We start from the raw sequence: 26,205 nt of genomic DNA, 5'->3' as shown, positions 1-26,205 counted from the left end.
TTTTAGAGAGACTTGTTCTTTAGGGTCCTTCGGTGAGACTTTTTCTTTAGGATCCTTCGTTGTGACTTTTTCTTTTGGGATTCTTTCGTAGCTTGTTGGATCTGTGAAATCTCTTTCTCAATGAGATTGAACTGCACGTATTATGTTAATTTGTTTTTTGACTTACCTCTAAGCTTCCGGCGTATCATCGAAAGAATTCCTTCATTTGAAGATGTTTCTTCCTCTTCAATAATTATTCTTTCACTTGAAAATGGTTCTTCAACTTCAACAACTAGATTAGCCAAAGGGAACTATGGTCAGTAAAGTCCAGGGAGCTTCATCAGATGGACGGAAAAGTCTACAGTTTCTACACTGCATATTTGTTTCTATCCAAATTCCAAGAGAAGTGAGAAACAAGAACACACAGTGATTCCCTAAGCTCTGATCTAAAAGTGGCTTGTAAAGAGATTCGCTGGGATCGTCCTTAACCTTCATCGTCCTCCATCCGAAACATTCCATTCCAAAGGCTCGATCGTGAAGGAGATGGGCTAGTAGAAGCAAGGCGCATAGGAAATCAATTGCGTTCATGGGTCGCTTGTCTTGGTGTTTAAAAGAAGGTTTAAGTTTCTGAAGATTGGGACATTATCAAAGTCGTCGGGTGTGCTTTATAGACCTTGGGCGACATCGTCCCGGTTTCTGAGATTGGACTGTATCCGAAGATGCCGGTTGGACCTTGCAACCTGATACATATCATCTGGCACCAATCGCACCAGCGGTTTCGAGATCAGTCGGGGACATTTGTGTTCCAGCTTTGGTCCAAAGATGCCAGTTGGATGTGTATGTCCCCAAGCTTCAACGTGGCCAGCACCGCAAGCCCCTCTCACGCTCTGGGATTCTGGTGATAAAGAAGCAAAAGAGAGTATCAATTTTGACCATTGAAAGGAAAACAAAGACAAAAATGAAAGAGATGAAATGTAAACACACAGAAATATGGCCAAACTACTTGGATTCCGGTGATAAGCAAGCAAAAAAGAGGTGACCAGCATCACAGGGAGGAGTGTTAGAGAAGCAGAAAAACAAATGCAAGCTTCCCTAAAATAAGTATGCTAATTAATCCTTCAACATAACAGCCCTGTGGCCTCCGCTTTCCATGACTTGCTCACACAAGAAGAAAGAAAAAAGAAACCAGGCCAAGGGTTTTCTCAAGACATCAAAGGTCCCTCTTATCTTATCCAGTCATTTGACAGGAAGACTAAGCCCTGGCAATTCAGTGTGCTCAACATTGGATAGGCCACCACTGTGATTGGTTGTTGTCAGATCCTGAAAAGCCAAGGATATCGCCAGAAATCAGAGTTATGATGGTACATATCATGGGTCTGAGTAATATAAGAGTGAATGTCATTTGTAAGCCTCCAAGCAAATTTGTGATTACCCTCAAGCAGAAAGGACAGCAGGAAAATATTCTTTTTTGTAATTTCTGGCTGACATGAAACTGTGCTTGCTGTATCTATTTACTGACTAAGTTCTCTTTTGATTAGTTGAATGCTAATCCTCATCCATCTGTTTGGTAAAATTGGAATTCAATGACAACAAAATTTAGGCACTTATGGTGTTCAAAGTTGGTTCACATAATTTTATGCATGCATAAATCATAAAATCATAAAATCTTTTTTGCAGGGTATATGACCGTCTGATTATGTAATGCAAAATTTCCTCACCAAAATATTTTTATTATTTTATGATTTATGCATGCATAAAATTATGCATAATTTTATGTTTGCATATGCAAACCAACTTTATACGAGTTTTTTTGCCTGACATCTGATCAGGCCCACCAAAACTTGATCAGATGTCACAACAATCCACATTGCATTTATGGTGTTCAAAGTTGGTTTGCATAATTTTATGCATGCACAAATGTTAAAATCATAAAAATATTGTGGTGAGGAAATTTTGTATTACATAATCAGACAGTCATATCCCCTGCAAAAAAGATTTTATGATTTTATGATTTATGCATGCATAAAATTATGCAAACCAAATTTCAACACCATAATTGCAAAATTATATTGGCTCCAAACAGAGCCTTAATTAGAGATGGCTACTCTACATCCAGATACCTGCACGTGTGTGGGTACCTCTGTGCTATTTTCACTATTTCATGAAATCTGCATCTGCATCCAACAGCAGGTACCTGCTTGCCTGAGAGGTTACCTGTGCAGGTATCTGTGGGTATCCACCCCTTACAGCTTGATAAGCAGAGCAAGGTGAGAGCCAAGAAATCCCTCCTTCTGGTTGTTGTAACCTCTGCAACCAACCTTGGAAAACTGAAGGAATCCCTTCTGAATTTACATCTGTTGACAGATTTTATGAAGCCTTGGTGACTGGAAGGAATCCCTCCAGTCTACAAAGTTGTAGGACCTCTGCAACCGGAAGGAATTACCAAGATTATATCTACAAAACTGTTTGATATGAAGCCTGAAGAGATTCCTTCCGTTTTTAAAGGTCATACAACCTTTCAGACTGGAGGGGATTCCTTCCATTTTTGCAGAGGTCATACACAACATTGTTGACTGGAAGGAGTTTTTATGGTTGCCAAGGTTGCATCACCTCTGCAACCAGAAGAAAACCTTTTGATTGCCAAGCTTATAGAACCTTGGGGACTGGAAGGGATCAACCCTTCTGGTTGCCCGAGTTCAAACTCAACAACTGGGGATTCCTTTCCGGTTGGAGAGATGAGCGGATACAGCTAACCAATACCCAGGTATCCCCTGGAATTTCTCAGGATCTCAGACATCCACATCCGCTGGCAGGTACTCGTGGGCCTGTTCGGATACCCGCCAGCAGATAGCGGATACCCGCAGCGGGTGCCAAGTGGCCATCTCTAATTTTAATTTCAAGCATCAGGTTCTCCTATTTTTGAAATCATATGACTGGTCTATTTCTAAGATTATCTAAAACAAGGTTGAGTATATATTTAACAATCTGTGGAGTGATAGAAATAAAAAATGAAACTGCCTTTAAGATTCAATTTGGAAGTGTAGCACGCAGAGAAGATAACTTGGGGCTTGGCAAAATTTTGCACAGGTGATTTGACTGTGGAGGGTAGAAGGTCAAGACCTGGTGGTACAGTGGCTTAGCTGCCTGGATCTTGGGTGATTAGATAAGATACATCTTGATAGAATGAAATATTTGGTTAAGGGGATATTTGTTGAGCTGTATGTGCCAGTTTTGTGTATATAGCTTGAGCATCCTAAAAGATTTCAGAAGACTAAAAGATTTGTTTCTTCTTATTAGAAATCTGGGCTAAATACATCGCGGGCTAGTATTTAATAAACATCTAGTAAGAATTATTACCTAAAAGCAGGCGAGAAGACCGCTGCTTGCTTAATGATGTAGCTTTAGGAGAAGGATAGATCAAGAGAAAAGCCATTCTCTTTCTGTAAGGCTGAAGAGCTCGAGCTGCGGCAATTGATAGCTTTGTCAGCTTCTCTTCTTCCTTTTTCTCAGGGGACGTTTGTCCTTACTAGAGTTGCCCTATAGGGTTCTTTTGCCAATTTTCTGGGCTTGCAAACAACAATGTATGAGCGCTCCCACTTTGTCTGTGTTTATGTGACAGGGAGTTTTGCTCTTTAGTCTTTTTTTTCTAATTAATTTTGCTTTGCTTTCTGATGAGACTACTCACCAACTTTCTCTCCTGCTCTTTGAGCGGAATCGGTTTGATCCGTCTTTTCCTGTTCAACAATATCTTAGGAAGTTATTGGGATGCGGTGTTAGCAAAACATCTAGATCAGCTTTTCAGAAGTTTATTCAGGCGCTTACCTTTGGCACTAGCTTTAGATATTCTGTCTGCGAGTGATTTGCTCTTGGTATTTTCCACAAGTCTGATTTTTTGGCTCGCTGGAGTCAGACCTGCATACACCAGATTTGGAGTTTCAGTTTTACAACTCTGCCCTGCTGTATTGGACTGCGGAAGTGGTTTGCTTTGCTTACCAGATTCTGCAGCTATTGTAGCTCCAGGCCGCTCTCTCAATTTATGAGCGCTGCGCTGTTTGCCTGAGCTGATATTCTCACACATCCCATCTGTGAAGCAAGATGTTTAAGAGGTATTTGACTTTCATTTTTTGAATATCCAGCAAGTAGTTATAAAAACACTGCTATATAAGACGTGAATAGGCCCGGTTGGAATTGTTAAATTGGCAGGCAACAACTGTTGAGGCCTTTGTAGCATGGGCAAGTGCTTGGATACAGAGCACAGTGGTGTATAGCTCAACATTACTCAAGTTTCTGCTTGTGGTTTGACCAATTGTTTGCATCATTTGCTTTATCAGTTTCTCAATAGTTTTACTTGACGGATTCTCTTTATCTGGGGCGGCCTCCCTACATCCAAGTATATTAAAGTCTCAGATTCATAGAAAAAAAATTCAAGGGTTTCCCCTACAATAATCTAAAATACAAAAAAAAAATCAGAGGTTTTCCCTCATACAAAAAGGCTGACAAAATGCCGAGGTTTTGCACCAAACCAGACAAATAACAACAACAGAGAACGAAACCCAAAAGCGCCCGCACCCAGCCACCTAGCGCAGCAAGCTGACACACCGTGGCCCAACGCCCATCCCTGTCTAGCAGGGTTAAAAAGCGTTGGGAGGAAGACCCCCAGCCTCAAAGCACAAGGGGGGCCGACAAATATCCCCCGCCGGACTGCGCAATTGCAACAGCGGACGGGGGTGAGACAACCCCTGGCTGGAATTGCAGCTCGTGGGTTGCCTGAGGAAAATCACACCAAACCCACCTCTCCTTTTATAATCACTCCTCCTCGCCCCGTTACTTCCAAAACATCCACCCAACAACAATGCAGACCTCGAGCAACGACCATACACCACCAAAACTCTCGCCACAGGCGTCCTCCAAAGACCGTTGCCCGACCAACCAGCAACAATCCACATCTTGTAACCACAGCTACAACCACTCAACCACGCCCCCCCCCCCCCCCCCAATGACATACGTGCAACCCAATCAATACCGTCTAACCCTTTGCTCATTGCCCCCGAGCCGGCCTGACCCTTCCAGCCTCACCTCGGCCCTTGCAACAAGCCCTCAAGACCACCTCCCTCCGACAAGTTTACAGCCCAGCCAAGGCAATATTTTTTTTGCACCATACTTATTCGCCGTGGCCCCTGCGCCACCGACGCCCCCCACGCCACGACTTTGGCCCAATTGGCCTGTGCGAGCCGGGCGTTGAGCTCGTCGACGTCGAGCGAGCGTGCAGGATTGACAGCACTGGCAACCGTCCACGCGCCCCGCTTGGCCTCGGCGCCAATCCCGGCGGCCCCGTCGACCAGGTTCCTCATCTTCAGGGTGTCCGGTGTGGTGGCCATTTTTGTGGCGCCCGTGGCGCAGCGGATTCCTCAACTTTTCAGAGGTCAAGACAACAGCTCACGGGTCGTCAAGATCAATCAGCGCGCGTCGCGCGCGGCGGAATCATCAAGGCGTTTCAGGACCAGCGGTTTCCTTCCGGCGGATTTTCTTTTCTTTGGCTCTTTGATCTTATTTTCTTAAGATGTTTGTTACTCTTCCTTTTTTTTATGTTCTCTCCTCTTTTTTTTCATACTGCGCGCGTTGGATGGTTAGAGTGTGGTGGGTTGGTTTTGTTCTTAGCCTCTTAGTTGTTGTGTCTTTCCCTTTTCAGTTGTGGCGCGCGTATAGGCGCGCGGGTGGTTGTGATGACCTGTCACAAGATTGTCATCATCCCTGAAGTTTAAGTTCTTCGGAGCTTACAGTGCCCCCCACGACTTCTCAACTACCCCGCACCTGCAAAAAAAAATTGAACTTTGAACAATGTGTTCAAAGTCACCAGACATGTATCACATGTAAATTATACATTTTTGAGCCCTACAGACGTAGGAGAACTCAAAAATATAACTTTGAAGTCTGTGCAATGCCTCAAAAAAAAGTTTCATTTTTTTCAGATGCAAAATTTGGAACAGCTGGTTTTAAGACCATAGTATGTGGTTACAGACATGTACCATGGACTTATGGAATATTTATTATGTATTTATAGACTAAATTATCTATGTACATACATACTACAGGTGTAGGTATTTATGTAAACATGTACCTCCTTAGTTATTGTTGATTGCCATATCCATCAGTACACTCTTTGGAATGTGGCAATGTGAAGAATATTTCTTCATTGCTCTCTTGGCAGCGGGTCCAGTGAAATTTCAATGACTTTGGACTATTATCATGCATGTTACCAGGTCTGGTTGGTGAAATGTGACATTTGCATCAAAAAATAGGCCAAAAAGAGCCCAGCATCAGCCCACTTTTAAAAGAATTTTTGGAAAAAAAATCTCCAAAATTTGGAACCCCCCTGTAGGGGTAGTTGAGAAGTCGTGGGGGGCACTGTAGGCGGAGGGGACGGCATGAGACTTCGTCTGAACCCAAATTTTATCAGATCATCTCGTCACTTCGAATCTAAAGCTTATTGATCCTAGTCCAGATATACTCGCGGAGCTTCTGAGTCATTCCTCTCAGCCCGCGACGATCCCTTCTCCTCCTTCTTTTTTTAGATCACTTTCCCCGGTCCAGTTCGCCGGCTGCTCCCCTAAATCCTCAACAAAACAAACTACCGCCGACGGGAATCTACCCCCCGTCGTCTCAAAACAAATCCCCCCCCCACTTTCGCCATTAACTTCGAATCCTAGAATTTCTGGACCACCTCGAAGGCAGCGCTCAACAGCGCACATTCCCTTCCAGTAACTGCCGACGGCCCAGCACCGGTCGGAGTTCCACACCGGGTAAATGCTCACATCAAACGCCCCGCTCAAACGCTAACAAAACATCCCATCTCACATTGTCAGTCTTTCTGGTCTTGAATACAGGCGGTCTGTGCTTACCGAGAAGAAGGGAATGAATTGGTGCCGAGACAGGTATCCCGTCCGGTCGCGATCCACCTCGGCCCAAGCTTCCTTAAACCTGCGCACTAAACCGGCCCGAAACCATGAATTAGCCTCCTCTGAATCCCCCAGCAACAGACTCAATGATGCACCTTCTTCGCGATCGACGGATTTGACTTTTCCAAACAACTGGAAGACGTAAGCGAAGTTATCGACGACCAACCCGGTAAACATGTCTGCGAAAGCCAGGCTCAATGAGCACGGAGATCTGTCCCGACGGGGGAAGGGAGGCCAGCTTACTGAGGACGATGTACATCGAGATGACGTTCCACGAGATGAACAAGATGTAAGCGGCGGCGGCGCTCCCGCAATCATTGAACAAGAAGTAGGGCGACGAGACGCAGTACGGCGGCTCGACGGTATACTGCGCAGGAGAAGAAGTCAGTCGGCCGCGCATAGTGAAAAAAAAGTGTGCTGAGAAGCGAGGAACTGACGTCGTGCATGAAAGCGGTCCATCCCTCCCTGAGAGACAGTGGGAATGAAGTTTCAGAGAGTGTTTGTGAGAGAGAGAGGGAATGTGAGAGGACGGACCCAGTGCTTTGGATGGCAAGCATGACGAGGGCGTTAGCGAGGCTCTGGTAGTTGGAGTAGCGGGTGAGGGAGGTCGGGCCGGCGCGGGTGAGGCTGAAGTTCTCGACGAAGAGGATAGCCCAGACGAGGAAGAAGACGATCCAGAGGCTCATGAGGTTAGCGATCGAGGGCAGGCTGGACAGGGCGGTCTGGAACAGCTGGTTGAGCTCGTTGTTCCTCATCACCAGCTTGAACGCGATCGCCACCAGGAAGAACTTCTGGAACTGGATCGTCACGTTCGTCACTTGCCCCGGCAACACAATCGTCGGCACCGTCGTCCCAAACGTCCCCGCTATCATCACCACGTCGTAGATCCGCCACCCGTTCTGCTGGAAACTTATCCAGCCTAAGCCCAGCAGTCCCACCACCACATCCACGAGATAAAACGTCGCCAGAACAAGAAACGCTCCGGCTGCCAGATACGTCGAAGGTGAGCATTCACCCGAAAGTACTCCAATCTATCTTGAGCGACTGGGACTCATATTCTGTGGCCAGATGTCAATTAATCATCGACGGATTGACCAAAAAATTGGTCAGCTCGATCCAGCTTTCCATACTCCAATCCCAACGTGGAATCTGACAAAGGAGCTTTGTTACATAATTCTCACTAAAGGCGAACTTAGCACAAGTCCCTCGCCTGCCGGGGGGCAGAAGCGCCTCGCACGAAGTGCGACCTCCCGTCAGGGAGGGACTTGCGTGCAATCCACGATTCCTGGCGTGAGAGCCCCGCGTGCAGTTGGTGTTTTTTGCAGGTGGCCAACTTTGTGCCCCCAAATCCCCCACTTCCCAGAGGGCATGTTGCCCGCCTCTTGAACCGGTGAAAGACCTGCATCTCCTCTTCAAATTGGTGGTAGGCATGTCACCATTGCCCTCCTCCCATGAGCTGGAGATGGGCTCAAAAGAGCTCACTTTCCAAGAATCCTTTGAGATGACTAATAGAGTTGTACAGTTCTGTACAGTAAATCTCACTCCCTACATGGCCACTTTTCCTCCGTGATTGGAAATTTCAACTGGGAGGATCAGGCCTTATATCGGGAGCTACAAGGCTCAAATTGCATCAAAAGAAGCGCAATGCCAAGCACTCCTTAAGTCCCGAGGGGCGACTTCAACAGATGAATGGTTGATTTTTAAAAAAGTAAAATGTGAAAAAAAGCCTAATACAGGCGGATATTCCTGGGGCTCTCAGGCCAGGTACAGGTTTTTCCAGGTAAGCCTCTCTGTGAGACAGAGACCCTGCAGGGCTGCCCCTTTGGGGCTCTCACAGTGAGGCTTTGTTAAGCTCGCACTAAAGGCGGTGTCCAGGTTGGCAAGTATGTTGGGTCATAGGGTAAGCAACCAACCACTCTGCTTGCTTAGCTCTCATCAAACGTGTTGACCCAATATTGCAATCTGATTATGTATCCAGGCCTAAGCCGTTGATTGGAGCTCTATCACAGAGTGGAAGTTTCCTGGATGGCGGGGCTATTCACATCATGCAAATGGCAGCTATCCCATTACTCGAGTTTGACAGGGTCAAGAAAGATAAGCTGGCTCTCCAGAAACATTTCAGGATGAAGAGAGATCACGTCTTGGAGCAATTGGAACAAATGTGTCTCAAAGACAAGATCCCGCCAAAATGGACGTTCTACAGTTGAGCATTTCACTCGCTTCTCTTCTGTTCCAAAGTGAGATAAATGCATTGACATCTGGTCCCCCTCCCCATTTATCTTTCCCTTGGCAAATAATTCAGTTTGGCTTGAGTACATCCTTTTTTTTCACCAATGTACATGCGTTGCTTATAAGCTGACCAGTTTCTGGATCAGCACTGCTACCCAAAAGACCGTCAATGGGCCTTTGGGTAAAGACTGGCGTGGTGGCTGTGGTGCATCTGCCACCATCATTCCCTCAAGCACCAGAGCTGCCAAGGCTGTCGGCAAAGTCATCCCTGCTCTCAATGGCAAGGTTCTTCTTGATCAGCAGCTAATCTCAGTTTCATTTAGACTCATGCACAACTGGATTTATCTATTCTAGATTACTGGTATGGCTTTCTGAGTCCCAACTGCCAATTTCTCAGTGGCCGTTTGTCAGCAACAGTCATTCCAGCATCTTTGATGCCAAGGCTGGTATCAGCCTGAACCCCAACTTTGTCAAACTTGTCAGCTGGTATGACAACGAGTGGGGGTACTCTTGCCGGGTCTTTGATCTCATATGTGAAATGGCCAAGCAAGAGTGAGTTTCAAATTGTCTGACATCTTCTCAGCTGCTTTCGGTCTAGCAATAGCTGACCTCGGTCTTTTTTCAGTGCTTAATGGGAAACCCTAGCCATAAACGGCGCGGGAAAGGTCTTTCAACATGGCGCCACCTACTATTCATGTCCAGCTGATGAAAATAAATAAAAAAAATGCATTAAAAATATATTCCCGTATCATTTCTTGTCAACACGCCAATGTTTCCAGGTTTCTTACAGCATATAAGTTCTTTAAATCCTGTCCCCCACATTTTTGGAACTCTACTTGAAATTACCATGCAAATGGACTACAAGCTAATTCTGAATCAGGCGAGGAAAGTTAGTGTGCGCAGGGAACCTTTAATCCAATCAATATTGCCTGGTAACTATTTCGTTACCCGTAAATCATCAAGGCTGATGGTTCCTTGTCAACATTGAAGTCCCACAATACACAAACATGTCATAGTAAATGCTCAAAATTTTGCGCCAATGCAATAGGGCAAAAGGTTGACGGCCTTACTTTCTTATCAAACATACAGTGATCAAAAGTTTGAAATTCCAGAAAACAAAGCCAAGCCAAGCCTGACTTGAAGAGGGGTACGATTATACGTTGAGAAATCTAAACTATCTTGTCCTGAGCCAGTGACATCTACATTTCATACCTCATCTTGGGCGAGCTGAAAGTAAGCAACCTCAAATACAGCGAGCTTAGTGTCTACGCAACTGGGTAGTAGAAATGTGATGACTAGACGCTTTTTCACAACGGTTCAAGATTTTACCTTAAACCAGAGGAGCACCGGATTGTGAGTTGAGACCCAAAGAGAAAATTGACCAAACGACTTGCCAGTGGCATAGGTGAATCTCAACATTTCTGTTTTGATAAGACTCTACAGCACCTTATGGTTGATGACCCATTCACAGTCTATCTTTTGCGCTGCGACCAATGCTGATTGCGGGAGAACTAGAGTGCCGTCCAAGTTTAACCTGGAATAAAATTCTTGAGAATCTGTCTGATCATCCCACCAGGACAATCAAGAAGCCACATCACACCCCCCCCCCCCCTTTCCAAGCCAGCTGACCGGCACCACACAGTCAGTGCCACTGACTCAATAAACCCAACACAGTCTTGCAGCCATCAACCATCCATGAAGAGTTGTCCCAGGTTTTGCCCTCAAGCTTGCTTTATTCCAAAAGCTTCACCTGAGCAAAACACCCCTCCGAGCTTGGATCCGGAAGCATTAAAAACAACAACCTTGACATTGACCTCCAATAGAGCTCCCCAACCTTTTGTGAAGTTAGATTTGCCAGCTTGGCTAGGGAATTAACTTGAGCACCAACCAATCAGCACGGTCGAAGAACACAAAGGGAAAGCAGACAATCTGCCCAGCCCTTCAATGGGTGCTATTATTGATAAGCAGAATTGAATAAAACTTTCATATTGGTCCCATATTGCAAAGTGTTGGAAAGAATGTGACCACTTGTTTTACATAAATACCCAAACAAGATGGTGAGACTTCATCATTAATTGTGGAGATTCCAGAGGTCATGTTGGCTTTTCAGGCAGTTTTGCCTATTGCATACCGGTGCAGCAACACAACCATTTGTATTGAGACCCCACAGCGGCGGAGCCGCCTTGGCCTCTAGTAGCTTAATAATCAATGGCCACGATTTAGAATGTGTTGAGTCCTCTGGCTCGCAGTCAAGACCTAACAAGGCTGGTCATTAGATTCACATCAGTAAGAGTAAAGCAAAGTATATGTTGTAATTTCATCTTCACTGAATGTACTACCCATTAGTATGGAGGCGCTGGACCGACAAAAACAGCCAATTTTTTTTTTTTTTTTGTGAAATGCTGGTGAATCCACAAAAAAATGGACAAATGAACCACCAAAAGCGGCCATTGTTATGCTTTCAGAGCAAAAATCCGGCCACTTTGGTGTTGGTCTGACGGCACCTCTGGCCCAAAAGAACAGCCACCATGGCTCTGAGCCAACATTCCTAGCCAAAAATGGTGTCTGAGCCGACACTCCTAGACAAAAATGGCTCTGAACCAGAAATTCTGGTCAATCACGTTTCATGTTTTGAATCTAGCCATCTTTCCTTGCTTCCCCGATGAACCCATATGGCAATTTACCCCCTACTTGCCAGACACGTGATCCATTGCTTCAAAACCTAAGGCAGGTGAATCATCTACTGAAAAATGTCACGGGTCTTTCTCTTACATGTACTTGGTTAGACTCACACATGTAACTCGCCGCAGTATTTAGCTAAACCTATTTGTCCCGTTAAAGTCTTGTTTCCATTTCCACTTCTACTTTTCTTTAACACTCAAATATTGTTTGCTCAAAACTCTGGCTCACCCTTGAATCTTGTCCTCAGGTCCTTTTCCTATCTTTTCTCTCTCCTTTATTGTTGTGGTCTCATCTTATGCTCCTCTATTAGGTTTGCTTCTTGTCTGCCCGTTTGCCACCGCTGTCGCTTGTGTCTAACCGTGCACCCTATCATCAAAGGTCTGCATAAGAAACCCAACACTCAAATATTGTTCTCTCAAAACTCTGGCTCACCCTTGACTCTCATCCTCAGGTTTACTTCTTGTCTGCCTGTTTGCCACCGCTGTTGCTTGTGTCTAACCGTGCACCCTATCATCAAAGGTTTGCTTGTCTGCCCGTTTGCCACCGCTGTCGCTTGTGTCTAACCGTGCACCCTATCATCAAAGACTCTTTGTCTTATATCATGCACTCAATTTATATCCTGTGATGAATTTTCAGCTGAAGCTGGGGAAACACAAGGGAAAAATAGGCCTGAGGAGGAAAGCTCAAGGCCGGGAACAAAACAAGGAAGCCCAAGAAGGGGCTAAGCTGCTTAGCTGTGAAGGGTAAAAAGGCCCCTCACTACAAGAGACTCTCAGGTCTCAGGGAATAGGCGCACGAACTGATGCTTTAGTTTCTATCTATGTAGCTGAGTTAAATGCTATTACAACTTTTGGGGCTGAGTTGTGGGACAGAAGGTGAAACATGTATATTCAACTGGAGGGAAAAGAATGAGTGACAGGTGATGGAAAGGCAAAGAGACATGGAGTTCCAACATCCTTCGCTGCTTCCTATGGAGGCGCTGGACCAACAAAAACAGCCAAATTTGTGTTTTTTTGTGAAATGCCGGTAAATCCACGACAAAATGGACAAATGAACCAACAAAGCGGCCATTATTATGCTTTCAGAGCAACACTCCAGCCATTTTGGTGTTGGTCTGATGCCGCCTCTGGCCCAACAAAACAGCCACCATGGCTCTGAGCCAACATTGCTAGCCAAACATGGTGCCTGGGCCAACATTCCTAGACAAAAATGTTGGGTGAAATATCCATCATATGTCACATGCTCAGCCGCGAGTTCAAATCAACTTCCAGAATATTCCCGAGTCAGCTTTCTCAGCGAACCAACTCGGAACCATCAAGATCAAACTCTCCAAGCAAGACTCAACACCGGCAGTGATCAAGGTAACGTCGACGCTGTCTAGATATCGAAAACTATCACTCATTGGCATTTCTCGCTCAATAGTGTACACCGGTCAAGTCCGTGAGGGAATCACATAACCGTCAGAGGATACTTGCTCAGGGGGAGGAGAGGTACTTGGTCAAACACTATTTCTCTTATCACTCAGATTGTCAACTCAATGTTTCTTCTATTTTTAGTGTTTGTCTCTCAATATCGTCGCCTTCTCATTAGTCTGATTAATCACAAAAACAAAAAATTATTAGGTAAAATATTCAATAAATCACTACATTAAAATTGTTTTTCTTCATTTATTAACTCTTGTTTTGTTGTTAAGTTTTACTACTACTGGTTTTAAAGTGTTTGCAATTATTAAAGATCTCATCAAACTACAAAAAATGGCTCTGAACCAGAAATTTTGGTCAGTCATGTTTCATGTTTTGACTTATAGCCATCTTTCCTTGCTTCTGCTTCCAGCATCCGCCAAAGATGTGGGATCAGTATCAGTCAGTATTGTATGTATATAATGCATGTGTAGCAATACTAAACATGTGTCAGTGTCAGGATTGGTTATACATACTTATGGTGTTCAAAGTTGGTTTGCATAATTTTATGCATGCATAAATCATAAAATCATAAAAATATTTTGGTGAGGAAATTTTTTATTACATAATCAGACAGTCATATCCCCTGCAAAAAAGATTTTATGATTTTATGATTTATGCATGCATAAAATTATGCAAACCAACTTTGAACACCATAACTGTAATATTACAAGTACACAGCCTGGTTCCTATATATACCTCTTCTGTTTCAACCCGCTCCAACTCCCCCATCATTCTTGGAAACTTCTTTATCACTAAACAGGGGGGTTGGTTAGGTGACCTGAAGAGTTGGTCAAGCTTTTTACATGCTGCCTTTTGTGGTCTCTCTATCATGCTCCTCTCTGACTTGATTGGGGGCCGGTTAGGTGCCCAGGAGAGTCAGAGAAGCATTTTAGACCATATAACTTCAGAAATTTAGACAGACAGAGTTCACCAAGGAAAATGATGCTGCATGACATACCATACCAGCCTGCAGTGGCAAGCTTTTGTTTTTGCCCACTGGCTTGCCAAGGCCCCCCGGCAAGCTGGTTATAAAGTACCTTAGCTTTCCAAGGGCTGCCAATGAGCTGGTCCAAGATCCCCACTTGTCAAGTCCATTCAACAAGCCATTAGCCTCTGCAAGGACTTTAAATGTGGTTTTGGCATAGTGGTAACCAATAATCCAAAGGCTTCTGGCCATCTTGGAGAACAAATTAGTTTTAAAAAAAATGCCAATGTAAAAAAAAATTAAGGCACTGTAAAAAACACAAAGCTGTCTGACATGTTGGTCCAGTGCCTCCATAGATTCCTTCTACTTGCCCATATCTTTCACCTTTGGGCCATGGATCTTTTCTGTTGCTTTGGGGGCAGAATTAGAAATCCGGAAGTGAGGAGGCAAGATTTGATTGGGACTGATTTTACTCTTCTGGACCTGAGTTATTTATGGAGGCGCTGGACCGACATGTTGGAAATCTTTTTTTTTGCAGTGTCTTGATTTTTTTTGCATTGGCAATTTTTTTATACAAATTCATTCTCAAAGATGGCCAGAAGCCATTGGATTATTGGTTTCCACTAGAGATGTCACTTCGCCATTGGGTACCCGGGTACCCGCCTCAATTTTCAAGGATTTCAGACACCCGCACCCGCACCCGGCACCCGTTGGCGGGTACCCGCGGGTGCGTGCACTTAATTTGGGAAAAAAAGTAAATTACTGAGTTGGTACTGGGTGGTAGCATTGCAAATAATCCAATGTGATAAACTTCTACTATAAAACTACTATGAAACTCCTTTATTTCTTTCCTTTGTTCTTTTTTTTCATCTTGTTCTTCTTATTTGTCTTGAAGCTGTGGAACATTCCACTCTTGATCTTCCCATTTTTTGCATAATAGGCCACTGCCATCCCGTAGGTCATTTTTGGATTGGACTAGCCTACAAAATGGTGCAAGTAAAATTGAAGTTAACTTACAAAGCTCTTGTCCATCGGAAAGTTTTAATGTCTTTGAATTCTGAGTGCTTGTATTATCAATGTCCGTTCCTAAGGTTCGGTCATTGGAATTGTCCAGTTCAATGATCTGCAAGCAATTTGATAGCAATTTAGATCGTTGGGTAGATCTATGGGCACGGTCACTTATGTCGAACTTGGGGGAAGATGGTGATGAAGGTGGTCGGCGCCTCTTGCTGCTACCTGCCATGGTGGTGGTGTGTTGGATGGAAGTTGGGTAGTCGGTGTGGTGGACAGATGGGTACACGCGTGGGGGTCAAGTTTTTCTTGCGCGTGGTGTGCGCTGGCGGCCGTCATTGGGTCCCGCGACTCAATGAAATATGATTGGGTCCCGCGACTCAATGAAATATGATTAGGTCCCGCCACTCAATTAAATATGATTAGGTCCCGCGACTCAATGAGAGTTATGGCGCAGTCCCCAGTCCTCAAGACTTTCTCAGGTCCGACAGCGCAGTGTGGCGCGCATGCTGAGGGCGTTTCAGGATTTCTTCCCCTTTCTATTCTCTTCCATGTTTTTGGTTTTGTTTTCTTTTTGTCTTGTTTTGTTTCAGTTGTCTAGTTGTTGTAGCACGCACGTGCGCGCTAGGTTGTGATGAGATGTCTGCTAGATGTCACAAAATCTAGGAGTTCCTCATTGGGTATAGCGAGGATAAGTATACCCTTGGTCCCTGCCCCCACTGCGGGCCCCTGAAGTGTGTATATTGGGGCGGGTATCTGACTGGGTAACCGGGTACCTGCCTGAAATTTCCAGGATTTTGGACACCCACACCCCCACCCGGAACCCGTGGGCGGGTACTCATCACTGAAAGCGGGTACCCGCTTGCGGGTACCGGGTACCCGCCGACAGGTACCCAGTGACATCTCTAGTTTCCACTGTGCCACAACCACATATACAGACCAATATGTATATAAATATGTACATGAGGGCTATTCTGGCAACTCTACCTACTTTCTGCACCGCATGGGTACAAAAGCAATGCCTTTAACCATAAACAAAAGCCATCTGAGGATGTCCTGCGAGTCTTACAGCTTGCTGGATGTCCTTGCAGATGTTAACGGCTTGTTGAGTGGACTTGGGTCCCTGCAGGACGGGGCCCATTGACTCAGCTAAGTTAGAGTGATTTGCGGAGGCTCCCTTTGCAAGGGGTACTTTGCGTCAGCCAGGCTGCACCAGGCCCTCCAAAGAGAGTCTGGTGTAAGTTGGCAAATCACTTGTCAACTATTTTTCTTCTTATCCAGTTGATGATGATTTTTTTGCTGGAATCAAAGGAAGAGATGGTCTCAATTCCTCAGATTATATGCACCAAAATTCTGTTCTGGCTATAAGTCAAAACATGAAACATGACTGACCAAAATTTCTGGTTCAGAGCCATTTTTGTCTAGGAATGTTGGCCCAGGCACCATGTTTGGCTAGCAATGTTGGCTCAGAGCCATGGTGGCTGTTTTGTTGGGCCAGAGGCGCCATCAGACCAACACCAAAATGGCTGGAGTGTTGCCCTGAAAGCATAACAATGGCCGCTTTGTTGGTTCATTTGTCCATTTTGTCGTGGATTTACCGGCATTTCACAAAAGAAAAAAACACAAATTTGGCCGTTTTTGTCGGTCCAGCGCCTCAATAGGAAGCAGCGCAGGATATAAAACGAGTGCATGATTCACCTGCCTTAGGTTTTGGAAAAATGGATCACGTGTCTGGCGAATAGGGGGTAAATTGCCATATGGGTTTGTTGGTTGTCTTTTATTGTGAAGCCCCGCACTCATCCCAATCATGCCAGAGGTCTCTGTCATTGAAATTGGTGATCTTGGACTGTATCTGAAGATGTCAGTTGGACCTATGTCTCATCTGAGACAGTCTGGCACTGTAATTGCACTAGCGGGAGGGCTTTATTACAGAACCTCAAACCAGGGCGGCCAGCTCCATTGCCAAGAACAACACATACCCAACATCTTTTACACACGGGTGGAGCTGGTCCTAACTTAACTAAGTCCCTCTCTTTGTGGAGGGGGGACACTGTCCCGCAGGGACCCTCCAAAGGAGGGACTTATATACTAAGTGGACCTCGCGGCCTGAGAGAATCAGGAACTTGGCCTTTTTCAATTCTGTGTAGCTTTGTCACATCACATTATGTGATTGAGTTGTAGGGGAACAAAAGATGCAGAACATCAAGGATAATCTTTCCACCTATTGTCCTATTTTTAGGGATATGTAATGACATTCAAATATCTTTTTTTGCAACCTCATCTAGTTGGCTATATCCCGTATCACACATGTTGCACTGTACAGAATCTGGAATTCATGATGTTACAACTCTGATTACAGCTCAACAAGAGGTGTTGAGGATGGGAAAAAATAGTAGAAAGATAGGGACAGCTTGGGCCATCCCAGAAATGTAAACAATTTCAAAAATGGTGCAGAGGCTCATGAGGGAGAGTGATTCTAAAAAAGTCCCCACTTAAAGTCACAATTCTCTCAGGCCGCGGGGTCCACATAGCGCGTAAGTCCTAAGTTAGCCAAGTCCCTCCTCCTCGGGGGAGCGAAGGAGGGTCCCTGCGGGACAGCGTCCGGTCCCCCCTCCACATAGAGAGGGACTTCGTTAAGTTAGGCGTAAGTCCCTCCTTCGGAGGTCGCTTCGCTCCCCCGAGGAGGGAATTAGCTAAGTTAGAGCTGGTCACAACCTGACGTGGGGCTCTTCAGGTTAGTGAGAGATGATACTCGTAAGAGTAGAAGACTCTAGATTTCCCCGGTGGATTTCCTCTCCTGACATGGGATTCACTTCTCCTACTGGACATTGCGTTCCAGCTTTGGTATCCAAAGGCGCCAGTTTGTCCTCCCAACCTAGCAGGATTACAGACTAATTTGGGAAAATTGACACAAGCTCCGAAAACAATCAATAACATGTTTGGGAGCCGGGCCGAGTTGGACATAACTAGACTGCGACGTGGGGCTCTTCAGTCTATAGGGGTTAACCAAGATGACACTTGTAAGGTATGAAAGGTGCAAGGTAGATGAGGAAAAGGGATCTGAATCTATCTGGATCACCTTGGTGCTCTAGAGAAAGATGGGAAAGGAACTAGCGTGAAACCCCTACAAGTTCAAACAGGCACCGATCTATTTATGTATTATTGGTCCTGACAAAGCAACAACTACACCAAAAGGATGAAACGGACTAAAATACACCAACTGATACCTTGAAGGCAAATTAGTGACTAAGAAATAGACTAAAAAACACTCACTCCGGGTCTACGACATTGCCCGGTCTAGTCAAGATGAGTATCAAGTGTGTCATGATAAGGTGACTCACTGTAGACGGGAGCTCCGCCAGACCCAGCCGGTGGCAGCCCTAACAGGAGTCGTAGCCATCCGGCCGGAAGCTGCACCGGAATCTGGCTGCTCTGGGCAACATGAGTATTTGAGACACAAGAGAGGCGAGTAGATTTTGCGCGCGTCTGGCTGTTGGAGTGGGCTTCTTCGTTGGGTGGTCGTCGCAGATCGGGACTGGAGTCCGGCGACGGGATGAGCTTCTGGCCATCCTTGGGCGCGCAGGGGGAGCGTTGGTGGTGGGCAGATACGGCTTGGCCTTGGTCGGTTATAGGGAGGACTTGTTCGTGGTTTGGGCTCCAGCGGTCGATCGTTTGGTCAAGCGCTCCGCAGTCGAGTGCATGGCGATGGGTCCTGTACTGCCGGTCTTCTGGGGACACAGCCGGCTGAGTGATAATCGAACGAGTCACTTTGCGACAATGTGTGCACCTGGATCTGGGTCAGAATAAAGGGATGGCGTGTGAGTTTTTGGGGAGCGGGATTCGCCGTGCTTGGTGACCTCGCCCCTTTATCTCTGTGGGCCATTGGGGACCTCGTATGCTTGGCCTTGGATAGCCTGACAGAAGCCGTTTGATTGCTGATTAGTGCCAATGGCTTGCTGCAAAGAAGATAAAAAAAGGAGGGAAGAACAGACTGATTTGCGTAAGTTTCCTGGATGGCTTGCAGGTTCTTTTGACTCCTGATGGGTGTCCAAAAGCCAACTGCATTCTCCTAGACCAGGCCGGCTTGGCATCGCTTCCCGAAGGCTGGTCAGCTGCTGGTTTCTTATTGTTGTGCTGATGGCTCTTAGCATTTCTTGTGGCTGTATCAGTACTAAGATTCATGAAAGTGATTTTACATTGGCGTGGACTCAAGTGGCCGCAACCGTCGAGTTTTTGGCTGTCTGGTTTGTTCGATCGACCGTCTTCAATTACACGCTGAGGTAGGGCTCACAGGGCGCCGGATGGCTTGGTTTCGAGAGAGACACGATAACAACTTGATTGCCCAATGTGAGTGAAGGATCTTGTAAGCTTACGGAAAAAAAGATTCAAGCTTCGCTTGAGAGTGTTCGCCACTTGCTTTTTGGATGCTCTGGCGTATGCTGGGGCTGGACGGAGGTCAAGAGATTGCTGCAAGCGAGCAAAGAAGAGCTGTTCGGGGATCTTGCTGTACACGCTGGTTTGAGATTCCCAGGATTGGCAAACGACCGTAATCGTCCAATCACTGCAATCACCAAGCTACAGCTCAAGTCTAGACACCAGCAATGCGTCTTCCTATCAGCTTCTGCCCTTTCTGCGCTGGAAGGGAAACCACAGTTCTTCTCCTCGACAGCTACAATACCGCCTGGCTTGCAGGAAGCCCATCCACCAAGCTAGGGTAAACAAGCTGACCCGTCCGTCAACTCGAACAGCACATACTCATCTCCTTCTAAAGCAAACTAGGCGCGTCATCCAATTGAAAAATTCATCAAAGAATCCAGGCTTACTGTCGGTCCCTCTTACCCCCAATCTTATTTAAACCTAATTTCTTTTCCTGCTTTGCATCTCTCTCTGTCTCTTTCCTTTTTCTCACTTCAGTTAGATAGGCTCTCCTCCCCACTTGTTAGGCAAGCTCAACTTATGATTGGTTAGGACATGATTCAATTCAAGGTTTGACTGAAGATCAAGAAATGCATGTGCTGGGCGAAATGAAAGTTGGGTAAGAAGAATTATTTTTCTTGAGATCAGGTTGCGCCGGCGGCAAAGAGAATTGTTAGGGTTAATTTTTAGCCTTTTTTTTCTAGCGTAGCTCCAACAGGAGATATCCCAATAAAAGTTTGATTCGGTCGTCTGCAAGGCCTTGAGAACGAATATAGGTATCCAGCTTATCGTAGAGGGGTTTTCGGTGCCCTTTTTCCAAATTCAGTTTGTAAAGTGCTTTGGCACAGGTCGCAATCTGGGCTAGCTCGTCATTGTTCTCTCCTTTCAGCTCGATCATATGATTTACCACGTCGTTCGCTAGCGTGGCCATAGTACCTGAGTCTGCCGATTGACGTTTTCTCTGCAGTTCACGAACTGGCTCGATGTTTCTAGCAAGCTCTGTAAAAGATACTGGTGGGTGGTTACCTAGTGGTGTTCGTAATCGAATCCCCGTCAGTTGAATAGTAAATCTAAGTCACATTATCTGGACCAATCATACCTGGGACCGTACCACCTAGGAACATTTTGCAATAGCTTGGAAGGTCTTCGAAAGCAATGGATTTTTTTTAAAAAATATCACTTTGGCTGTTTTCATGACGGTAGCCAACAATAAAAACTAAGTTTAGTTGCGAGTGAGTGTGTCACTCACAAATCGTGCCTACCCAACGCGCCATGAGACGCTCTTCAGTCTCTTCGTGTACAATTGGTTTCTCCGAGCTCGTTTGACCTGTTAGTTCTCTCCTCAATGAGATTCAGACCCCGGCATGGATTAGGTTTCACACTTTTCGACTTACCTTTTTGTTTCCCCTTGAACAAATTTCCCAAAATTCCTTTAGCACGACGGGGCTTTTCCTCTGGAACAGCGAGATCAACCAACGGAGAGCATAATCAGTGCAGTTCAGGGAGCTTGATTGGATGGATAGAAGAGTGTGCGATTTTTGCATTGCGTATTTGTTGCATCTTTCTTCTTTTATCGAAGGGCCAGAAGTGAGAAACAAGAACACACCGGGAGTCTGTAGCTGGCTTTCTAGGAGAGGTCGCTGAAAGGCTTCGCTGAAATCGCCCTTGGTGATTTCTCCGCCGGTAAATTTTTTCATTCCAAAGGCTCGATCGTGGAGATGGGCCAGGAGAAGGATGCAACACAGGTAATAAATCGCGTTCATGATTTACCAGTTGTAGGTTTTGAAAAGATTAAAGTAATTGTGTGTCTATAGCTTGGGTCCCAGATAACGAAGCAAACTTGTCGAGTGTTTTTATAGCCCTGGACCAACACTAACCGCGCCAACGGTTTCTGCAATCGGATTCGGACGTGGACTGTACATATCCGGACGGAAGTCCCAAACTGGTACCATCTGATACTGACACCCATCGCGCCAGCGGTTTTGGACGTTCAAGTTCGTTGTGACGTGTTCTAGCTTTGGTACAAATCTATAGGGCCAGTTTGAGGATCATGTTAGAGGATAGTCGGATCATGGAGTTAGAGTCAAGATTACAAAACCTACTACGAGCATAATCATGTACTTGGCGGCAAACCCTGTGATGTCCCGGGGGTTTCACCCGGTCAGGGCTTGTAGATACTATTTAGTCTGGACGATCCCGCGCCCCGGCTTCATTCTTTTTCCTCACCGAGATTGGAGACCGGGATCCACCAGCGCCGACAGCTGACAGCAACAGGAGTGTATTGTCCAGGTTGTTAGTATTTCCTGTTGTTTTAGGGGCAGGCTTTAGGCACGACAAAAATTTACTAGATGCACGCCAAAAAAGGTGTGAACCTCCGACCACTCCAATATTTTTGGAGTGGGAGGTGGTTCACTCCAAAACCAGACCTTTTTTGGAGTGCACATCCCTGCACTCCATGCTGGTTGGGAGTGAACAACCGGGCACTCCCTTTTTGTTACTATTCTCCACGGCCGGCGGAGGCCGGCCAACAAAGGCACTTCCCTCGATGGCCGGTCTGCGGCCATCGAGGTCAGTACATATTTACCGCCACACATCTACAAGGCTCTCGATGACTGGGACCGACCAGTCATCGAGGGGACACAAGCCTCTCAATGACCGGGACCGAACAGTCATCGAGAAGACACAACCCTCTCGATGACCGGTCGGTCCCGGTCATTGAGAGGACAACCCTCCCGATGACCGGTCGGTCCCGGTCATTGAGAGGACAACCCTCCCGATGACCGGTCGGTCCCGGTCATTGAGAGGACAACCCTCCCGATGACCGGGACCAAACGGTCATCAAGAGGACTCAACCCTCTCGATGACCATTCGGTCCTGGGCATCGAGAGGGCTGTGTCCTCTCGATGACCAGTCGGTCCAGGTCATCGAGAGGGTTGTCCTCTCAATCTCCCGATGACCGGGACCGACCGGACCGACCGGTCATCGAGAGGGTTGTGTCTTTTCGATGACCGTTCGGTCCCGGTCATCGGGAGGATTGTGTCCTCTCAATGACCGGGACCGACCGGTCATCGAGAGGGTTGTGTCTTCTCGATGACTGTTCGGTCCCGGTCATTGAGAGGCTTGTGTCCCCTCGATGACTGGTCGGTCCCAGTCATCGAGAGCCTTGTAGATGTGTGGCGGTAAATATGTACTGACCTCGATGGCCGCAGACCGGCCATCGAGGGAAGTGCCTTTGTTGGCCGGCCTCCGCCGGCCGTGGAGAATAGTAACAAAAAGGGAGTGCCCGGTTGTTCACTCCCAACCAGCATGGAGTGCAGGGATGTGCACTCCAAAAAAAGGTCTGGTTTTGGAGTGAACCACCTCCCACTCCAAAAATATTGGAGTGGTCAGAGGTTCACACCTTTTTTGGCGTGCATCTAGTAAATTTATGGTGTGCCCAAAGCAATAAAAATATTTTGGTGAGGAAATTTTGTATTACATAATCAGACAGTCATATACCCCCTGCAAAAAAGATTTTATGAGTAAATTTATAGTTTCAAAATTCAGGGACATCTCTAGCATCAGATTCTCTCCCCATTCTTCTACACAGGCCAGTACATGCCCTCTGAAAAGCACATTTTAGATATGAAATGCATCCATAAAACTCCAGGTTGTGTTAAAGTATAGATAAATAAAATTATAAATCAACCCCTGTGACCCAGAGGACTTCATTAAATTTACTTATCTTTTCCCAGCACTGATGAGGTTTTTACATCTCACTTTGCACAGGCATAGCAAGTATTTCTGGTTGGAGTAAGGCAGTGTTGGTGCCTGGAACTGGGAGTTGAAGTGTTGAGATTAAAAAGGAATCCTAGAACCAGTACACTTGATAAATCCTGGTGCCTTCCCATCACCAAAATCCAAACCATAACTGCTGAGTAAGTTTTTTATTCCACCATCTCAAAATCTCACAGTCTCCAGCAATATTTAACAAAGCTTTCAGTGTACCTGTGACTGGAGAGTTTCAAAAAACACAGTTCAGCATGGGTCCCCCATACACTCTCCCCAGTCACTTCCCAAGCCCACAAAAACCATACACCCAAAGTCCTCCACAAGCCCACCCCCACGCCTACAGGCACCACCACTTCAAGTGTGGAATGATTGGCGGCGAAGGTTTGCTACTCGCATAAATCGCCGCGGGAGTCTTGGGAATGGGCAATTCAGGTTTGCCAACAGGCGAACTGGAGAGAAGTGACTTTGGTTGCGGCTCTGAAGCGACTTCATTCACCAATTCTTTTGCCAGAGAGGATTGCTTGGATGCCCAAGTTGGGGCTGAGATGAGAGATAACTCAGCCGACTGGACGTTCAGAGGAGCAAGTGAGGTCCCTTCACTTGACCGAGCGTTGGGGTGCAATGTGGAAGGCTTTGGGGATGGCCGAGTGATGGGAGGCGCTGCGGGTTGCTCATCGGACAGCTGAAAGTTTTCTTCTGCAATTGATTGGCTACCAAAGAAGGCAGACAAAAGAATGCTAGAGGGCGGGGGCTTTGATGCATTCTGAGCTGCAGGAGGAACAGAAGGGTCATTCAAGACTACAGGAACTTTAGATTTAGCGTGACCCAAGAAAGCGGCGAGGGGAGAATAAGTAGACTGAGGGCTGGTGGGTGAAACAGCCGAGCGGGAAGGGCTGGTAGGTGGGCCAGCCAAGCAGGACGGGCTGGAAGGCGGACCAGCCAAGCGGGACAGGCTGGCAGGCGGACCAGCCAAGCGGGACGGGCTGGCAGGCGGACCAGCCAAGCGGGATGGGTTGAGGGGTGGAACAGCCGGGCGGGATGAGCTGGGCGGTACAGCTGGCCAAGGATCCGACTGAGCAAGGATCGAGATAGGAGGCTGCAACCGGCTGGGAGCGACCTGGGCGGCTGCAAAAGGGGCAGGAGTGGGTTGCAATTGATACCCAGCCAAAACAACCATCAGCTTTGTCAATTGCTGCGGCTGTGGCATAGCTGCTAAAAAATTCCAACCTGCAGCCGAGCCATGCGCAGGACTATCTTTGTCACTACTCTCAAATCGGTTCGGGATCCGAGAGCCATTGTAAAATGTCTCTGGACTGTGTTGGTTACTTTTGGAGCGAGATTGTATTTGCGCTTTGGCAGGAGGAGCATATGTCCCGTTGTTCAGCATCATCCAACTTGCAGGTTGAGCAGGTAGGCCTAGATGGGGTGTCGGAAAACAGTGGTGTTGGCGAGGGATCACAATGAAGAGGCTCGTTGGGATTTCCGAGCTTCTTCAAATCACATTGCTGACTGAAGAGCATCGAGGTCCTCAGGTTACGGACTGGGATTTCTAGCTTGTACGGAGGGTTGGCTGAAGGCGGTGCAGAAGGGGTTCTCTGTTCTCCAGCTGAAGGAAACTGAATGGCGGCAGAATTATCTGGCCGCTTATGATTCACTGCTGGTCGAGAAGTAGAGCGCTTGCTTGAGGCTTTAAAGGAGAAGAAAGATTTTCGCGGGCGATCGGGCGTATCCTCAGCAGGTGAGGCCAAAGGTGGGCCGGTTGCCTTATCATTTGAGGCGGCAGATGCAGCACATCCTACCAAACAAGTCAAACAGTCAGCCCATGCAACCAAGTCGAGCCCAAAAGAAACAAAAAGAACTTTTTCTTATAGCTTGTTAGGATGAAGGAGGGAGGGTGGGACAAACAATCACTACTGCTGAGACTTCCTACCAATTGTGAGGGGATCCAAGTTATCATGTGGACGGTTGCGAGGGCCGTGGGGTGGGTTGGGTCCGGGTGAGGCCGAATACATAGTGTTCTCAATAGCTGGCCCGGTTGCCGTGGAATCAATTGCGGTTACGGGGCCACGGCGTGGCGTGGCGTTTGTGTGGCGTTTGTGTGAGGGGAGCGAACATTCTGGCCTGAGTGAGGAGCAGAGAGCTTAAAAGGCGGTAGCTCGGCAGTGTACCTGTTTTCCCAGGCAATTGGAGATGCTGCACTTCCAGCTATCCGTTGTCCTCAACTCCTCCGCTGTTGCGCGTGCGCAGTCTGAGGGGCAAAGAGTGGGCCCCCCACTGGTCAGCAGCCTTTGCTGCAGGCTGGGGGCCTTCACGTCCAACCTTTTTGACCCGCGCGCTTGACACGGGCTGGAGGTTGAGCCTGTGGGCACAGCACTGCTGATGTTGGAAGGCTAGGTTGAGAATTTAAAGAGCTACATTTTTTTTTTGATTCTTATATTGATTGTTGCGGATTTTTCATTTGTTTTTTTGTCCAATGGGGAAACCTATGGTTTTTTTTCTCTCATTTTGTGTATTTGCAGGGGGAAACCTTGATTTTTTTTTTTAGGGTTCTGGCAAATGTGTGTCTTTAATAAACTTGGATAAAATTATGCAAACCAACTTTGAAAACCATATTTTCTTTCAGAGCTTAATCTGTGCACTGTAAAATGTTGGTACCCTTTGAGGCACCTTGGCTATGGTTTGGTGGTGTTCCATAGTAGGACGCCGGCCAAAATGTGCACACAGTAGCACACCCCATTCCTGAGGTGTACTTATAATGCCATGCAGCTTACCA

At 46.6% G+C, this 26,205-nt stretch overlaps 4 protein-coding genes across 4 annotated transcripts; 1 reads left to right on the top strand and 3 right to left on the bottom strand.

Annotated features, from left to right (window-relative positions):
• Positions 1 to 2,917: 2,917 nt before the first annotated feature.
• Positions 2,918 to 7,990, bottom strand: PtA15_3A356 (uncharacterized protein; the record flags this gene model as incomplete). Its single annotated transcript, XM_053167316.1, has 8 exons — positions 2,918 to 2,923; positions 5,184 to 5,330; positions 6,879 to 6,964; positions 7,031 to 7,114; positions 7,179 to 7,302; positions 7,373 to 7,400; positions 7,470 to 7,920; positions 7,981 to 7,990. The coding sequence occupies 8 exons, from the start codon at positions 7,988 to 7,990 to the stop codon at positions 2,918 to 2,920; spliced, it is 936 nt and encodes a 311-aa protein (XP_053018545.1).
• Positions 7,991 to 8,980: 990 nt separating this feature from the next.
• Positions 8,981 to 9,796, top strand: PtA15_3A355 (uncharacterized protein; the record flags this gene model as incomplete). The annotated part of the gene is made up of 4 exons (XM_053167315.1): positions 8,981 to 9,129; positions 9,311 to 9,476; positions 9,562 to 9,716; positions 9,790 to 9,796. The coding sequence occupies 4 exons, from the start codon at positions 8,981 to 8,983 to the stop codon at positions 9,794 to 9,796; spliced, it is 477 nt and encodes a 158-aa protein (XP_053018544.1).
• An 8,718-nt stretch (positions 9,797 to 18,514) lies between these two features.
• Positions 18,515 to 19,128, bottom strand: PtA15_3A354 (uncharacterized protein; the record flags this gene model as incomplete). The annotated part of the gene is made up of 3 exons (XM_053167314.1): positions 18,515 to 18,525; positions 18,587 to 19,038; positions 19,103 to 19,128. 3 exons carry the CDS (start codon positions 19,126 to 19,128, stop codon positions 18,515 to 18,517), a joined length of 489 nt encoding a protein of 162 aa, XP_053018543.1.
• A 1,233-nt stretch (positions 19,129 to 20,361) lies between these two features.
• On the bottom strand, positions 20,362 to 21,424 carry PtA15_3A353 (uncharacterized protein; the record flags this gene model as incomplete). Its single annotated transcript, XM_053167313.1, has 5 exons — positions 20,362 to 20,687; positions 20,761 to 20,805; positions 20,911 to 20,988; positions 21,056 to 21,115; positions 21,268 to 21,424. The coding sequence occupies 5 exons, from the start codon at positions 21,422 to 21,424 to the stop codon at positions 20,362 to 20,364; spliced, it is 666 nt and encodes a 221-aa protein (XP_053018542.1).
• Positions 21,425 to 26,205: the final 4,781 nt, after the last annotated feature.

This window comes from Puccinia triticina, chromosome 3A, assembly GCF_026914185.1.
Source record: "Puccinia triticina chromosome 3A, complete sequence".
NCBI classification, from domain to species: Eukaryota; Fungi; Basidiomycota; class Pucciniomycetes; order Pucciniales; family Pucciniaceae; genus Puccinia; species Puccinia triticina.
The sequence above is the reverse complement of the archived record's forward strand: the minus strand, read 5'-3'. Positions and strand labels throughout refer to the sequence as shown.